We start from the raw sequence: 13,139 nt of genomic DNA, 5'->3' as shown, positions 1-13,139 counted from the left end.
TATAGTTTCATATTCTGTTCACTAGTAGACCATAGGATGGTGTAGTCTGTTGAGTACCTTACTGAAATGTAGGTAAATACAGTTTTGTAATCCTAAGAACCTTGTGTGAAATATAGGAAGAATGAATCTTATAATTAAGTAAATTCCTAGCTCATTAGTGGTCTGTCCTTGGTCAGCACTGGGCCCATGTCTTTTGCTTATTTTGTTGAATGATTTCATCATTCTCTTGGGGAATGGATGGAAAGTATATTTACCAGATTTGTGGATGTTGCAAAGCTGTGTGGGACTGATACAGAGCTGGGTAGAATAATTACTTATTTTGGATGACACAGTTGAAATCCAGCTTTTTCTATCAGAGAGAATGGATTGAAACCCAAAAAAGGAACATGCTCTTCCCCTTGCACTGGGTCAAACTGAGTTTTGTGTCCTTTCCTGATTGAATTGCTGTGGTTGTAGAAATATCATAAGTAATTTGCATTGGGCTGTTGATTAGCAAAATAAGGTAGAAATTACTATCATTGTCTGGGTTTTCATGATACCCTAACCTGAATGGGGACTACACAGTATGGAAAGGTTGGAATAGGTGGTCCTGGGTTAATAGTCACATTGATCTCTGCTCTCCTTCAGACCTGCTCTTCCTTCGGTCTCCCTTATCAGAGTGGATTGCAATCCATCCACCTTGTTGTTTAAACCAGAAGTTGAGAGTCATCCTCTATACTTCCTCCTCTCCAGCTTCACACATTCACTCAATTACCATGTCCAGTGTGCCCAACCTTCTAATTTCACTGAGAATCCATGCAAGTCACCATTTTAGCTGGTTCTGCTACTGTCTGGCCACTGTAGTGCCTTCCATGGATCATTCCTAGAGCCTCCTTAACTGATCTCCCTGTTTCCACTCCCCTCCCCCACTCTCCAGTCTGTTTAAAAATACAATTTAGATCATATTGTTTCCCTGTTTAAGCCCCTTTCATGGTTGACCACTTGGAACTTAAAATCCGAGCTCTTTAAGATGATCTGCATTATATCATTGAGTCTCTGCCTCCCTCTTCAGTCTTAAGACTATTTTGCCTCTTGGTTTCTGTGTTCCAGCCACTTTGGCCTTCTAGTTCTGAATGTACCCAATTATTTCTGATCTCAGATCCTTCACATATGCTGTTTCTTCTGCTCAGTATTTATTTAAAAATGTGTTTATGCATTTAGAAAAATACGTAAATCATAAATGTAGAATGCGATGAATTATTAGAATGAGCACATACATGTTACCACTGCCGGGTTGAGAAATAAACATTATTACTTGCTTTCCAGAAGATTCCCTCGCATTCCTCCCCAGTTATTCTCTCTGTTATGATTTGCAGAGATGATCACTGCCTGACTTCTTACATCATAGATTAGTTTTTTTTTTTTAATTTATTTATTTGACAGAGAGACAGTGAGAGAGAGCATGAGCGAGGAGAAGGTCAGAGGGAGAAGCAGACTCCCCGTGGAGCTGGGAGCCTGATGCAGGACTCGATCCGGGGACTCCGGGATCATGACCTGAGCCGAAGGCAGTCGCCCAACCAACTGAGCCACCCAGGCACCCCACATCATAGATTAGTTTTATCCAGTTTTTAACTTAACGTAAATGGAATCATTCAATATGTATTCTTTTGGGGCCGGCTTCTTTCTCTCAGTGTTCTGTCTGGGAGATCATCTGTGTTGTAGCAGGTGGCAAAAGTTTTCATTGTTGGGGCCCCTGGGTGGCTCAGTCGTTAAGCACCTGCCTTCAGCTCAGGTCATGATCCCAAGGTCCTGGGATTGAGCCCCATATCAGGCTCTCTGCTCACTGGGGAGCCTTGCTTCTCCCTCTCCAGCTCCCCTGCACTTGTGTTTCCTCTCTTGCTATCTCTCTCTGTCATAAATAAATAAAGTATTTTTTAAAAAAAAGTTTTCATTATGTGGTATTCCATGGTATAAGTATTCCAGTATTGGTTCTGTTGACATTTCCTTCTAATTCTTTCTTTTATGAATGATACTCGTATGAACATGCTTATAAATGTCTTTTGGTGCACATACATACACATTTCTGTTGGATGTGTTTTAGGAATGGGATTGCTGGGTCATAAAGTATTTGTATGTTGCATGGAATGTTTTTCCCTCCACTCTTCATTTGGCTAACTTCTTGTTTATTCTTCAGATTTCAACTTAAAGGGCACATCTGCAGGCAGGCCTATCCATTGCTGTCCCCCCAATAATTTTAAATTAGGTCTTCCTGTTGTACTCTGTCGTAACTCCATCATAGTACTTACTATCATTTATGATTTTGCATATATTACTTACATAATAGCTATCTTCCTATTAAAAGGTGTCAGAGCACCGGCTTTTTTTCTTTGTAGAACTTTGCCAGTGTCCTGGTACATGGTAAGCATTCAATAAATACTTGTTACGTAATGAGTGAAAGGTTACTATTATTTTGAAATGTTGCCAACATTGGGATTTGCTGTTTATACAGAACATCAATTTGGAGAGTTTAATGTCTTTCAACTGGAATTTTAATTTTTTAATTCTACAAAGAGAGCCTTTTCCTTTTAAAACAATTTTTCTTTTTATGTATGATAAAATGGAAAGTGGCTTTACTGCCAGGTAGTTACACAATCTTGGATGAATCACCTAAATTCTTAGTTTTTTCTTTTGAAAATGAGTGGCCTGTTTTGCACCGTCTCTAGGATCCTCTGACGAGAGGCTCTCTGGTACTACCCCAAAGTGATACCTGTATGCAAATAAGCCAACCACAAACTGCAGTGCTCGCAACCACAGGCAAATTGTGATTCTAGGAAGAGCATACTAATGTGTAATCTTGCTTTCACATTCTTAATGACTTTCTCTGGTTTGGTCTGGAGTATCAGCTGAAGAAAGACAGTTTGCAGGGCGCCTGGGTGGTTCAGTGGGTTAAGCCTCTGCCTTCAGCTCAGGTCATGATCTCAGGGTCCTGGGATCGAGTCCCGCATCGGGCTCTCTGCTCAGCGGGGAGCCTGCTTCCCCCTCTCTGTCTGCCTGCCTCTCTGCCTGCTTGTGGTCTTTCTCTGTGTGTCAAATGATGAATAAAATCTTAAAAAAAAAAAAAAAGACAGTTTGCTGCCCGTCTGGAAGGTTGGAGCCACAGCCGAATGTTGACATTGGGTTAGCAGGACCTTCATTAGGTAGCTTCATTGTTTAGTTTGAATTATTATTATTGTTATTTTAGGATCTTTTTTATTTATTTGAGAGAGAGTGGGAGAGAGCACAAGTGAGAGGGAGAAGCAGGCTCCCTGGGCTCGATCCCAGCACCCTGGAATCATGACCTGAGGGAAGGCAGCCACTTAGCTCACTGAGCCACCCAGGCACCCCTGTTTAGTTTGAATTTTTGTAATTGTCAAAAGTTAGAGAAATTTACATTTAAAATTAATCCTCAGTACCATTGGAGTTTAAAACAGATGACTTTGTAATCACCTGGGGATCCCAGATAATAAGTGAATTCTGTTTCTTTCTGCTCAGGTGGTAGAGTTGGCCGTGCAGGTCTGATCACCAGTTATCCTATGTTTAATAAACCTCTGTTTTAGAGTCACAGTCATGAGAACCAAGAAATAGGTATATGCTTGTGTTTTCATCTGACTTTCCAGAGATGAGCTTATGCTTCATTTTTTTTTTGCCTGATATTCTAATTTGAGAAGAGAATGTGTTACCAATAATGCTGAATAATACCGATGATGTCATATGATACAGTGCTATAAAAGCAAGTCACTCCAGCAAAGGAGGATGCTGAGAAACATGCTAGAGGACAATTAGTATATTAAGTTTTGATAAAGGCCAATTGATATATTTAGACTCTTGAGTGTTTTCTGTTGTCTCTAAATAGATCATCTCTGTAGCTTCTCTCTTCATTCCTTTCCTGTCGCTTTGGTAGGAAACGTAGGTTAGGTCTACGTTCAGTCATAATTTGTTCGGTTATAAGAACTTTGAAAGCAGCACAGAACTAAAATACTGAGTGAGTTAAGTTGTCCGAATTAAGGTGTGGATGTTACTACTGCATGGCTTAGTGTAGTTTTCAGTATTTCTCAACCTCTTCTGTGACGAGCCAGGGCCAGCTCGTTATTCTCCAAGGCTGTTTTCAACAGAGGAGGATACTAAAGCTAAGTGATTTAGGATGAATAAGGAAAACATTTATGGCAGAGTACAGCAGTATTTACCTTTCCCGGGGTCTTCATTCTCTAATTGCAGAGTCTTCCTTCCCAATTTATTATGTATTTATTATTGATGATTATATGATGGCCGGAGAGTAAGCTATGGGGTCATCCTTTTTTTCTTTTTTGGGGATTTTATTTATTGGAGAGAGGGAGAGAGAGAGCACATGCATGTTTATACAAGTAGGGGGAAGGGCAGAGGGAGGAGGAGAGAGACTCTCAAGCAGAATCCACACTGAGCATAGCGCAGACACAGGACTCAATCCCATGACCCTGAGATCATGACCTGAGCCAAAATCAAGAGTTGCATACTTCACCGCCACCCAGGCATGCCCTATGGGGTCATTCTACAGGCAGTAGGACTAACTGCTTCCTTTCAAATAATGAAAGTCCAGATGCCCATTGAGCTTTTGACGAGTGTACTTGTGGTCTAGGGTAATTGAAGGAAAGCACCTCCCAGATTGCTTAGAATTCCAGTAGCCTCCACTCTTACTAACTGTCCAGAGTTATCTTGTTTTCTCTTCTTTCTGAACTTACCCAGCATGCCAAAGAATATTGTCAGAATAAATTTTATCATTTGATTTTGGGAAGTATCAAACATTTATCAAAGAAGGGAGAGTAGTTTCACTGACTCCATATATCTGTCATCCAGCCTCAATGATTGTCAACTCATGGACCCTTGTGTTTATCTATATCCCTGTCCACTAGTTCCCCCTCCCCACTTATTTTAAAGTAAGTTCCAGATATCATGTAATTTCATCCATAAATATTTTTTATGAGAATAAGTGTTTATGGCACATGTTTTATTTTGCTTTAAATTCTGTTCTGTGACCTTATTCATATGTACATATTCACTAGGATTGGAATCAGAGAGCCTTCAGTTTAGCAGTTCTATGGATGCGTGGATATGTTGAAAAATGTAATTACTAGATTTATGCATAAGGTAGCTTTATGTCTCAGGAACTACATGTTCACATTAGATGGAAAGTTAAGAAGAAATTGAAGGCCTAGTGAATGGTAGTGTTGGGCATGATAAGAAAAGAGAGAAGAAGAGATTTTCTCCTTAAAATAAGCCCTTGAGGGAGTTAGGTACTCTTCTTCCCTGCGGTGTTAGAGCAGTAACTCTGGGGGTTGGGCTCTTCCTTACTTTACATGTTGAATAGGTGAGCTCAAGAGGTACAGGCCTCCTTACCTGAGCTGGGCTGCTCAAGGTCTGGATGGTGGTTAGAAATCAGTAACTTGTAAAAAAAGAAAAGTTTGTTTTTCCTAGCATCTTATTTACTAAACAACATGAACATGAACAGGAGAAAAAAAAAATGCAGAGCAGGCTGTTGCCCTCATTGAAAGCCCAGTAGACAACCTTGAAAGACAGCCCTGGCAAGTAGTAACCTGAACTTCGTATCACCGTATCCCCTGAACTCTCCCCCTGAACTCTCTCCTCTCATTCTTTCACTCTGTTTTCCTCGGGGCTCTCGACACATCCTACCATTGCATAAACTTCGCTAGTTTAAGCCCTGGTTAGGAATCATTTAACAAGGCCTGTCTTCCCATTCCCACCCTCACGCCACTAGAGGTACCGCCATAGAGATCACATTTGAACATTTCCAGATGTCACTGTGAGGAATTGTTAAACTTAGGGCATTCGGATGCTGGTAGTAAAGTTAAATGTTTATCTTTTTAAGTATTATTTTAAAACTCACAAAACATTCCCTTTTGTGCTATAGCTCCTGGATTTTTTGTCTATTAGATGAATACTTAATAGTCTTGGTGTTCAGCATCTGTGGTTAGGTTGGTATTGCGTTGAGATAAAAAGAAACGAGGGGCACCTGGGTGGGTCGGTTAAGTGTCTGACTCTTGATTTTGGCTCAGGTCATGGTCTCAGGATGGTGAGATGGAGCTGTAGGTTGGGCTCCCCCATCAGCAGGGAATCTGCTTGAGATTCTCTCTCTCCTTTTCTCTTTCCTTCTGCTCTTCCCACCCCAGCTTGTGTGCACACATCCACGCATGTGTGCATGAGTGTGCTCTCTCTCAAATAAATAAATCTTTAAAAAAAAAAAAGAAATGAGACAATTTCTGTTGCTATTCGTATTAAAGTGAATGAGATATAAAACAATGGGAAGAAAGATCTACTTCCAGCGTGATCAGGGAAAAACTTCAAGAAGGAAGAGGCATTTTAGTTAGGTATTGAAGGATGGGTGATATTTGGAAACACAAAAGATGACTAAAGGGTGTTCCAGATGGAAAGAACATTGTGAACAAAGGGAGAGGGAAAACAATGTGGGGCGCACAGAAGGAGCCACCCATTATTCCTTTTTTATTCATTTTGGCTGCAGTGTAGGATGCAAGGGGAAAGTATTAGGGAAAAGGAAAGATGGGGATGAGTGAGTGAACGATCTGTACATTCTGTGTTTTATCTAAAAGTTATACACATTATTTTAAAGTAGTATGGCTTTTTTATTTTAAATAATCTCTATAGTGGAAGATTCCCAGGTTATTTTCTAGAATTAAAAATTACCAGAGAAATAGGACAATAATTTAAGTCTCTCTCTCTTACAGCGTGTATTTCTCTATATTTCATGGAGTTTCATAAAATAAGGGGATCTTTTCCCCCATTAAAAAATGTATGGGGAGGGGGCACCTGGGTGGCTCAGTGGGTTAAAGCCTCTGCCTTCGGCTCAGGTCATGATCTCAGGGTTCTGGGATCCAGTCCCAAATCGGGCTTTCTGCCCGGCAGGGAGCCTGCTTCCTCCTCTCTCACCGCCTGCCTCTCTGCCTGTCAAATAAATAAATCAAATCTTAAAAAAAAAAAAAAGTGTATGGGGAGGGGATAACATAGTACTGTAAGAGTTTATCTTAGTACTATGTAGAGATAAAACCTTCTTAATTTAGGAAAGTGCATGTGTATTTTTAAAATTTATTTTTGATGATTACATTCAATTCTTTAAAAAAATTTGGAAACACTGTCAAAGGTACAGAAGAGCTGAAGTTCAGTGCAAGGAACTATTTTCTGAATTATTTCAGAATACCTTGCTGACATGATGTCCCATCACCCACAAATATTGTTACTTATTTCCTAGAAAGAATTGCTCCTTCATAACTACAATATAACCATCAAAAAAGTTTACATTGTACTTCTGTCTAATCTCAGACTCCATTCAAGCTCACCAGTTGTCCCAATGACTCATAATAACAAAAAGATATAGTTCAGATTTGTCATTTTATTAATTGTCATGCCGCTTTATTCCCTTTAAATCTGGAGAAGTTATTCAATCTTTGATGTTTATAACCTTAAAACTTCTGGAGATAAAGGCCAGTTGTTTTGCAGAGTGTACATCACTGTGAGTTTGTCTCATGGCTCCTCGTGCTCAGGTTGAGGTTCTGTATCAGCAGGAATATTACCAAAGTGGTGCTGTGTCCTTTCTGTGGTATCCTGTCAGGGGGCACACGATTTTGTCTTATCCCATTACCATTGGGTGTTCACTCTGATTCTTAGGTTAAGATGGTCCCTGGAAGACACCCTTCTCTTGTATAAAAAGTGTTTTGATGTCCGGTACTTCGAGAGCCTATAAACATCCCCATTACTCATCACACTTCTGGTTATGGCCTTTTTCGGTGTGCTGTAATCCTGTTCCTATTATAATTTGTTTTAAAGCTCAAATTGTTCCAGATTTCTCTAGTAGAAGCCCCTTCAAGCTGGCTTCTGTATTTTGATGGCACGTCTCCATTATTCTTCGAGCACTTTCTTTCTGGCACAAGAATATATTCCAGGCTTAACTTGTGCCGCCTTTGCCCTGTTACCAGCCATTTCTCCAAGGAGTCCTTAACAGTGGAGAATGGTATTAGAAAGCAAGATCTGGGTGCTGGCTGTGGTTATCACCATTGGAGTACTGCTGATCTCAGGCCCTGTCGATGGACAGAGCTAAGGAGAATATGTAATTGTGTGTGAATATGTATAAATGGTTATACACACCCACGTATATCCATGTTTTCAGTCCGTCTGGAAAACTACAAGTTCACACTGGTAATTCCAATTTCAGTCAAGGCGGAGTGCCCATTCTAGTTTTCTCTCTTCCCGTACTGCACTCTCATTCTCTGACAGTGAGGAACCTGGTCCCCGTTATCCTGATCCTTCCCCTCTATGACCAACCACTTTTCTGTTGCCTCTGCAGCCTCCTCCAACGTACTGGTGCCCCCCTCGGCCCATGGGCTCTCGCACCCTGCCTTGGGCTTCCCTGCAGTGCACCCTGCCCTCCCTGCCCTACCCAAGCGTCAACCTACCATACCAGGCAACTCCCAACATCCCTGGTGGACACCACCCTCCTCACCCCGCTCAGACTTATCCCAGCCTATCCCTCCCCCAAGTGGACGCCCTCTCTTCCTCTTCTTCAAATCCATGCACGGGACTGTTGTTCTTACTCTGCTTGGGCTCTGCCCGCCTACAAAAGACCTCCCTCAGTTCCACCCCAAGCCTTTGAAGCATGAAGCATTACAGTCTTTTACAGAAAAGATGTTTAGGAAGAATATGGTTTTCTCTTAGGGAATTGGAAGTGTCTGGAGTTAAAATTGCATATGGCTCTGAAATTTCATTGACAAACTCATTGAACATAAAATCTTTGAACTCCTGCTGAGCACCAGGCACTGAGCTAGGCCCCTAGGGATAGAGCAGTGAACTAGGCAAAAGCCCTTCCCTCCTGAAGCTGCGTTCTCTGACTCAGGCTGTTGAAGCTTAGGCAAGTTAGTAACAAATTGATAACCTCTCTAAGCCTGTTTCCTCATGTCAGAGGGAAATAGTTGTAATTTTGCCCATGGGGGTGTTGTGAAAATTGAATAATGTGTGTTCTGTCGTAATCACCACAGAAGCAGTATATAGATAGCTCAGCTGAAACGCCATTCATCACTCTAAAATTTCATTTAAGAGTTTGAGGAGAAAGCAAAAGAATTCCTTGGAAGGAAAGTGATATCTACTCTTCAAATTATTTCTCCTTTCCTTTAGCATACTTTTACGTAAGAATAAGCACTTCAGTTTAAATCGTATGCTTGTGTGTAGGCCTGTTTCCTGAGTCTTAGAATATAACATAAAAGTGTAAATGACACTTGTTGCCGTGTTTGAATCAGATAACAGTTTCATAGATGGGTCTTCATGGGGCCTGAGAGACATGACATATTCAGATATTTGGAGCACAGTTAATGAAAAGATCATTATTATATATTATTAGAAGAGAGACCATTTTGTTGCATGGTAATTTAAGTTATAAAATGACTTTTTTGTTGTTTTTAAGGGAGGGTAATGGCTTAATATTAAAATTCATTTTCTTTTTAATTTTACTGGTTGCTGGTATTTGAACCTAAATAATGATTTAGGTGCTGAAACGGATACATCTAGTAATATCTATATTACTGTATTAGTGGGGTTAAATACATAGAGCATGTAACCTCTAAAACTCTAATAATTTTCCCTGGAAGCCATGCCTTCTGTCATCAGAGATATAACAAGTCTCTAATATTTGCTTCATTTTTTAAAAAAAGATATCATTTATTTATTTGACAGAGAGAGACACAGCCAGAGAGGGAACAGAAGCAGGGGGAGCGGGAGAGAGAGAAGCAGGCTTCCCATGGAGCAGGGAGCCCGATGTGGAGCTCGATCCCATGACTCTAGGATCATGACCTGAGCCAAAGGCAGACACTTAGCAATTGAGCCATCCAGGCGCCCCTAATGTTTGCCTTAATGTATACAGTACTCTTAATGAGGGAGTGTTTAGGGACGGGCAGTCCTGATTTACTTTACAAAATATAATTAAAATTAATGTGACATTTTGTATATGTGTCGCTTGTCATTTAATGTTAGGAGTAACTGTTATTTAACTATATGGTGTAATCATAAAAAGAACTCTACAAATGCAGAATGAAATACAAATCCCCATAACTTTAATGGCTTAGGGAAATCTTACTCCCTAATTTCATTTGGGGTGCTTTGATAAAGGTAAAGGCCCACACTTAATGATCATGCTAGAGAATTATGACAGTATCTGCTAATTGAGTGATTAATTGAATAATTAGTTTTAGCGTGTTCTGCCAGCTAGCAGAACACAACTCACTCCAAGACAGAAATGGGTTAACTAAGAAGAAGTCTTATGAGTAGATGGTCTGAAAAGAGGTGAAGGAGGCAGGGAAGATGAGATGGTCTGTAGAACCCTGGAGAAGAGCTCTGGCGGAAAAGGAAAAGCTCTCTAATACAAAGAACTCAGAAGTATTCGGCAAAGCAGTAGGCAGAGAAGATAGCCCTTTTTTTGGCCATAAAGATTGACAGGAAGTGGGAAGGTCATAAGGATCTAATAATATGCTTTCTTTTCTTTTTTAAGATTTTATGTATTTATTTGAGAAAGAGTGGGCACTAGCTCGGGGGGGTACAGAGGGAGGAGAAGAAGCAGATTCCTCACTGAGCAGGTTGCTCAATGGAGCTCCACTCAGGGCTGGATCTTAGGACCCTGAGATCCTCACCTGAGCCAAAGGCAGACGCTTAACCTACTGAGCCACCCAGAGGCCCCATAACATGCTTTTCTAATGTGGAACACATACTATTGCTGAAATCTACTATAATTCTGTATAGGAGATGAATGAGGAAAGGAAAAGGGGGTATGGGGCAAGAGATGAGGGTAAATAAGGAGTGAACTAGTCAGCCAGGAGGTGAGTTGGCGGTGTGGAATAGAGAGTGGAAAGGGAGAACAGTAGAGAAGGAACAAAACAGAAGAGAAAGGAGAGAATGAGAAAGAGGATCATACCTTTCTGGATTTGGTGGACTTTAGAATTCTTTGGAATTGTCCGTTGAGATACAACGGTGGCTTATATTTCTTTGGAGTTTTGGGGTCAACTTTTTAGTAACTGTATTTGCTCTAGGAAGAGTTTTCCTTTAAAGATTCAGGATTTGTTTTTGTTTCTCAATAGAGTAACCACAACACCCTGACCTAGGGATATGATTCTGTGGGGGTATAATCAATGGCAAGATAACATCAACATTATGAAGAAATGAATCAAGACAAAGGCCAAACTGAAGATCTGTGTTCCTACGCTAAACTCTGTTGTCAAGTGTTGCCATTAGCTTTAATCATTTCAACATTTGTCATCTTCTGTGTTTCAAGCCCGATTCTAAATGTCAGGGATGACAGGATGCTTAGGACAGTGTTCCCTCCCACCTTCTAGGATCAGGCTGGTTAATGGGAAAGACAAGTGATGGGTCTATAGGAAATGTTTCGGCAGCATGGAGAGGGAGTTCTGTGAAAGAACTGTGCCTGTAGAGGTAAAGAGAGGTTTCCAGAAAGTGGCCTTGGGTGAAGTTTATTTAAGGTGAAGGTTAAGTGGAGCCTTGCAAGAGGAAAGTTAGAATTGTGCAAAGGTGCTGGGGTATAAAAGAGCACGTTTGGTTAATTAATGGGCCGTTTAATGTGATGAGAGCATAGAACGCAGGTTGTGGGAGTAATGAAAAATGAAGCAGAAGCAGAAAGAGAAGGTTGAGGCCAGATTCTGAAAGATTGTAGGTAAAAGGGTTGGATAATGTCCACTAGGGGTATGATAACCCAGGGTAGTGGTGGTAGTAAACATTGGCAAACATATCAGTGGACAAAGAAGAAGATTCAAAAACAACCTCCAAAACATGCAAGTATTATTCAGGGCAGTACTTCAGATCATTGGGAGAAGCTGGACTAATTCATCAATGGTGCTGGGACAAGTTGTTGACTCTTCAAGTAGGACATTTGAGTTACTAGTTGAGAAAATAGTTTATGTGATACATTTAGGTTAAGTATCAGATTCAGGGCCGTCTGGATGGCTCAGTTGATTGACTGTCCAACTCTTGATCTCAGCTCATGTCTTGATCTTAGGGTTGTGGATTCCAAGCCCTGCATTGGCCTCCATACTGGGTATGCAGCCTACTTAAAAAAAAAAAAAGAATCAGATTTCGATTTAGCAGCTTTTTTTTGAGACTCTGGCTTTATAGCTAAATAGAATCTAATGTTTCAGGCCATTTTTCTTACCCTGAAATTTTTTTTTTGTAGCATCTGCAGAAAAAGAGGCAATCAAGGGTACATACTCCAAAGTACTGGATGCATATGGACTCTTAGGTGTTTTACGATTAAATCTTGGTAAGTTCATTATTCAATATAATTCATCTTTTTCCATATTTTTAATTCTAAGGATTTGAGAGACTGTTTACATATAATTTCATACTCTGTATTTGAACTAAAAGCACGGTAACATCTTTTAAACCCTAATTACGCTAATCTTGGGAAAATGTTTGTTGGTTACAGAGGCATGCTACTTACTCAGGCTCTTGTGATTTTAAGTTCCAGAGACATTTGTCCTATTTAAACATTTAAGATCGGTATTTGTTGTCAAAAGAGAAAATCAGGGTATTGCCCTTTTTTGTTTGGTTTTGGTGCAGTGTTTTAGGAAAAGATGTCCTAGTGAGGACCATCCTGATTACTCTGGTTTATAGTGGAAAGGACATCTGCTTTGTATTTAAAAGATCTCAGCTTGAGTCTCTCTCTGCCACTTAGTGTCACCGAGCGCTGCAGAGTAACCTTTGTGATTACCAGTTTGTCTGTATAGCATGGCTGCAGGTGTGGCCCAAGGCCTGGTACCAGTCCGTGAACCATTTTGTTATTGGTCTGTGATGAGATAAGGAGCTTGCGCCATCATGCAAACCAACACGCAAACCAACACGTGGCTTCCATCACTGATAAAGTCTTACTAGGAAAAAAAAAAAAAGTCAGCCAAACTAAACAGTGAGGTAGTTGGTTTCCATTCTGGAACAAGCACCCTTCTCACTGTGACAGCTTATGAGCCATACTTTGAGGAGGGCTGGTGTGTAAAGTGGAGATTTGTCATTTGTTATGAATCTCTCGAATGTAAAAAGCACTGTCCCTAGATGCATAACTAATACTGTCTCAG

At 40.6% G+C, this 13,139-nt stretch overlaps 1 protein-coding gene across 11 annotated transcripts in view; it reads left to right on the top strand.

Annotated features, from left to right (window-relative positions):
- SYNJ1 (synaptojanin 1) overlaps positions 1–13,139 on the top strand; it is an 87,364-nt gene that overhangs the window by 10,615 nt on the left and 63,610 nt on the right. For all 11 annotated transcript variants that reach the window (XM_032353812.1, XM_032353809.1, XM_032353816.1 and 8 more), the window contains exon 3: positions 12,245–12,331. In XM_032353812.1, the coding sequence (XP_032209703.1) occupies positions 12,245–12,331 (87 nt within the window). The remainder of the gene's footprint in view (positions 1–12,244; positions 12,332–13,139) is intronic.

This window comes from Mustela erminea, chromosome 1 (assembly GCF_009829155.1).
Source record: "Mustela erminea isolate mMusErm1 chromosome 1, mMusErm1.Pri, whole genome shotgun sequence".
In the NCBI taxonomy this organism is placed as follows: domain Eukaryota; kingdom Metazoa; phylum Chordata; class Mammalia; order Carnivora; family Mustelidae; genus Mustela; species Mustela erminea.
This window is presented reverse-complemented; position numbering and strand designations above follow the sequence as displayed.